The following is a 4,067-nucleotide window of genomic DNA, read 5'->3' as shown; positions in this document are numbered from 1 at the left end:
AAATATATATATGTGTGTGTGTGTGTGTGTGTGTGTCCACAAAAGGTTAGCGTGCTTGTGTGACTGGGTCACTCAATCCTCTGCACTTAATGATCTTCAGAATCACCTCGGATCACGCAAAACACTTCCTGTATTTCCCACTCGAATCACACAACGAGGCAGTCACGTGATTCCAGAGAAACGGGGCCTCGTTTGTCTTTGGTCACGTGATATCCTGAAAAACGATACGGGCTTCGACACGGGCTTCATTTGGACACGCCCCCTTTGCTCGACACAGGCCTTGGGACTGCAGTATCAGCAGTAACATCACTAACTCTGAGTTGTTTATCGGAAATCAGTAGAAATGTAAACAGTGAAATAATAAAGCTGTCTGTGTGCCTGTCTGTCTGTCTGTCTGTCTGACTGTCTGTCCATCTCGTCTCATCGTACCTGGAGTCCGTTGACACACTTGTCTCTGATGTCCAGCCAGACGGAGTCGGCCACCAGCTCGGACGTCCCCTCTCCGTACAGGATGTAGTAGACCAGCAGTCTGATGGACGGGACCATGGCGTCCGTCACCTCGAAGCTCAGGCTCTGTCTGTGGTCGCCGCTGGAGACAAACTTCTGACTCCCGAAATCCACAACCTTCCCTTTGGACAGCACCTGAGGGGACGCAGCGGTGATTTCATCAGTAACCACGGAAACAGGACAAAAACCGACGATGCGAACCACCAGCAGTGTTTCCTCACCAGGTAGCTGAGGGCTCTGACGGGCACGTAGGAGGGCGTGGCCGAGTACACCTTGATGTTGGCGAAGCGTCCCACCTGCAGGCCGTGGCCGGGCAGCGGTGGGTCGATGTACAGGTAACGCTGGTTCGGAGAGTGATACGCCACCGGCACCAGACTCAGAGATGCCTGACTGGCTGCTGGGAGGGTGGGGTCTGCCGTCTCAAACTGTAAACAACAACAGGAAGAGGACAAGTAAACAACAACATGTAAACAACAACAACAGCAATGAGCATGACTGACTCCAAATCCTCCTCCTCCTCCTCCTCCTCCTCCTCCTCCTCCTCACCTTGAGCATGGCTCGAACTCCTTGGCTCGGCGTGTTGCAGATGAAGACAGCGAGGCCGTCTGATTGGGTGTCGGCGCTGTCGGGACATGGCAGCTCCTCGCTCTCCGTCCCCGTCCTGAACAGCTTCCGCTCCACCAGACGCACCTGAACCCGGTTTACCGGTTTGTCCAGGTGATCCTTCACCAGCACCTGCAAGGAGGTCATGACATCACCGTGTTAAAGGTCCATTCAGCTGTTCTGTGAACAGGTGTGACGGGCCAGCACACACCTGGATGTTATAAGGAAGGCCAGGTTTGATGAAGGGGGGCGTCGACACCAGACTCAGACTGTACGGTGACTTGACGAACTTCACTGCAGCAAACTCCGCCTCCTGAGTGATCCCACCTGAGGGACAGAGAGGAGGGGGCGGGGCCACCTGTGAGTGTGAACACGTATCTCTGACCTCATGAAGGGTCAGGGTCAACAGGTGTGTGTACCTGTGTCCTCCTGCAGCAGCACAGCGATGTACAGGTACTTCCCCACCAGACTGTTGAGGTCTTTGGGCCCGTCGTGTTTGGACAGAACCTTCTCCATGTTCACTGTCACGTCCACCTCACCTGTTGAGGACAACTGAAGGACACGGACACTGCTGACATCAGAAGGTCAAACTACACACCTGCTGATGACTCAAAGACTTTATGATATTAATGTGATCCCAGGCTGTGTCCATCAGTGTCCATGTCTCTTACTGTCTCTCTGATGACGGAGCTGGGGATGATAACCGGAGGATTCTTCCCGCTAATGTAGCCGTAACGCAGAAACACCTCGCCATCGGCCACTGGAGCTCCGTGGCGATACCTGAGACAAACACACGTCCAGTCTCAGTCACAGGTCAGAGAAATAATTTACATTGTGGATGTGTGAAAGTGACTTGGCGTGTTTCTTTACCTGGCTGAGACTTTGAAGCTGAAACTGCTGAAGCTTCCGAAGCTGATGTAGTTCGCTTGTGGTTCCACCAGGATGGAGAAACTGGGAAGAACTGAGACCAAAGAATTAAACATTTACATCTGACACTTAACTCACACGTGAACTCTCAGCACCGTGTGGTCGAATCATCATATCTGATAAAGTTTTCTTGTGTCGTTACCATATTCTTTAATTTCAAAGTCTGTTCTCGCTGTTGTGGTGAAATCATCAGAGTAAGAAGCTTCAATGGACCAAATCCCCAACCTGGAATCACATTGACATCATTATAACCAACCTGGAATCACATCAGTAACATTACGAACAGCCTGGAATCAGATCAGGTGTACAGATGTCTCAGTCGTAGTCTGATTTGAGGTCTTACTTGGGTTTGATCGGGATCTTAAACGGGTTCTGCATCGACGGGATTCCGTTGTTGACATCGATCATCTCCACGATGTCCACTGTGGTGTGATCCGGGTCCTGTCGGGGGACGAGATCACTGATCTCAGATCACTTCGACATCAGAGAAATCACCAGACATGTTGTGATGTGTTGCTGCACCCTGCTGGTCCTGCAGGTCATTACACTCACCTTGAAGGTCAGGAAAACGCTGCGATTGGCCGGCGCCAGCTCCTGGTTCAGGGAGAACGCCCTCACCTTGACTGGATAGGAAGTATAAAGTAGTATAAAACACAAATACCAGGTAAAGTACAAGGATGTGGGTAAAAGTACTCAGTTACTTTCCACCACAGACACAGTGAGTAAACAGTGACAGGTGTGCAATGGATTGTGGGAAACAGAGGATCTGTTGTATGTAGTTTAAAACTCTCACCGCTCTGATGGGGGGTGTACAGTGGTTTGTCCGTCTGGATGAACAGGAAGCCGTTGGTGCGGCTGACGGAGACAGACAGGTGCTGGTTGATCTCTGCTGATTGGACGTGTAGGATCACATGACTCACACTCTTATCCAGCTGACCTGGGCGGAGCTACACACAGACACACAACAGGAAGAGATGATTAAAACCTCGTCCTCAGATAATAACCTACAGCTTCTGTGTGTCACATCTGACCTTGACTTTGGTGGCGGCCTGATGGTTGTTCTTGGCGTTGAGGGTCACGGCCTCCTGAGCCAGAACCACATGATCCGGAGCCATGGAGGTCTTCAGGAACACATGGACTGTCACCTCATCCGTGAAACCAAACAACTGCAGCAACACTGTCTCCACGGCGTCCAGACGAAACGAGAGAGGCGCTGTGATCAGATACCTGAGGGAGGAGGACACACCTGGTCTTAACTTAGGAGGAAACAACTTCCTGTACTGCTGGAAGTTTATGTTTTCTAATGCTGATGTTGCAGAACAAGGTTCGGCCTCAGAGAAAGATAGGGACGGAATAAACTCTGACATTGCATCAGATTATAAAATATTAGCAACATTACAAAGACTCTCTGAGGCGTACAGATGGACGAGGGTTCATCTTCACCTCCTGACACTCAGAGTCTTTCAACCCTCCGCTCTGCTCCACACAATAACAGACGTTTGATAAAGATGGAACTGTGTGACATCACCATGTCTACGTGCATTACTTCATACAGTCTGTTAACATAGAATTTCTCTGATCCTGGTGGGACATGTCATAAAAGCATTTTGTTTCTGAGTACCGATCACGGGTAGCTTCAATCACAAGTTACCTGTGAGCTCAGGCATGGATGGGGGTTGAACCCATGATCTTTGGTTTACGAGACCAACGCCTTGCCACTTGGCCACCACGCCTCACTTCAAGAAGTACTGACAGCTCCGAATATACCGAATATATGTTCATCTTTAGCATCATGTATGCTAACCTGTGAGCAAAACCCACAATCCTGCAACCAAAACATTTAATTAAACATTTTTTGGCCACTTTTTTTTTTTTTTTTTTTTTGACATTTTCTCTGATATTTTTAGAAAAGGTCACCACAGTCCTTCAGCTGTGACACCAACAGTCACCACAGTCCTTCAGCTGTGACACCAACAGTCACCACAGTCTTTCAGCTGTGACACCAACAGTCACCACAGTCCTTCAGCTGT

The 4,067-nt window shown here is 49.7% G+C and overlaps 1 protein-coding gene and 1 non-coding gene across 2 annotated transcripts in view; both read right to left on the bottom strand.

Moving 5' to 3' along the window:
- c5 (complement component 5) overlaps positions 1-4,067 on the bottom strand; it is a 22,458-nt gene that overhangs the window by 16,563 nt on the left and 1,828 nt on the right. Inside the window, exons 2-14 of the mRNA XM_050052062.1 lie at positions 3,069-3,264; positions 2,831-2,984; positions 2,590-2,660; positions 2,381-2,478; positions 2,180-2,262; positions 1,981-2,071; positions 1,782-1,890; positions 1,530-1,662; positions 1,322-1,437; positions 1,054-1,242; positions 729-932; positions 430-642; positions 207-286 (exon numbers count right to left, since the gene is read on the bottom strand). Of these exons, the coding sequence (XP_049908019.1) occupies positions 207-286; positions 430-642; positions 729-932; positions 1,054-1,242; positions 1,322-1,437; positions 1,530-1,662; positions 1,782-1,890; positions 1,981-2,071; positions 2,180-2,262; positions 2,381-2,478; positions 2,590-2,660; positions 2,831-2,984; positions 3,069-3,264 (1,737 nt within the window). The remainder of the gene's footprint in view (positions 1-206; positions 287-429; positions 643-728; positions 933-1,053; positions 1,243-1,321; positions 1,438-1,529; positions 1,663-1,781; positions 1,891-1,980; positions 2,072-2,179; positions 2,263-2,380; positions 2,479-2,589; positions 2,661-2,830; positions 2,985-3,068; positions 3,265-4,067) is intronic.
- Positions 3,699-3,770, bottom strand: trnat-cgu (transfer RNA threonine (anticodon CGU)). The gene has a single exon. It is a non-coding gene; the product is annotated as a tRNA-Thr (tRNA).

This window comes from Epinephelus moara, chromosome 8 (genome assembly GCF_006386435.1).
Source record: "Epinephelus moara isolate mb chromosome 8, YSFRI_EMoa_1.0, whole genome shotgun sequence".
NCBI lineage: Eukaryota > Metazoa > Chordata > Actinopteri > Perciformes > Serranidae > Epinephelus > Epinephelus moara.
The sequence above is the reverse complement of the archived record's forward strand: the minus strand, read 5'-3'. Positions and strand labels throughout refer to the sequence as shown.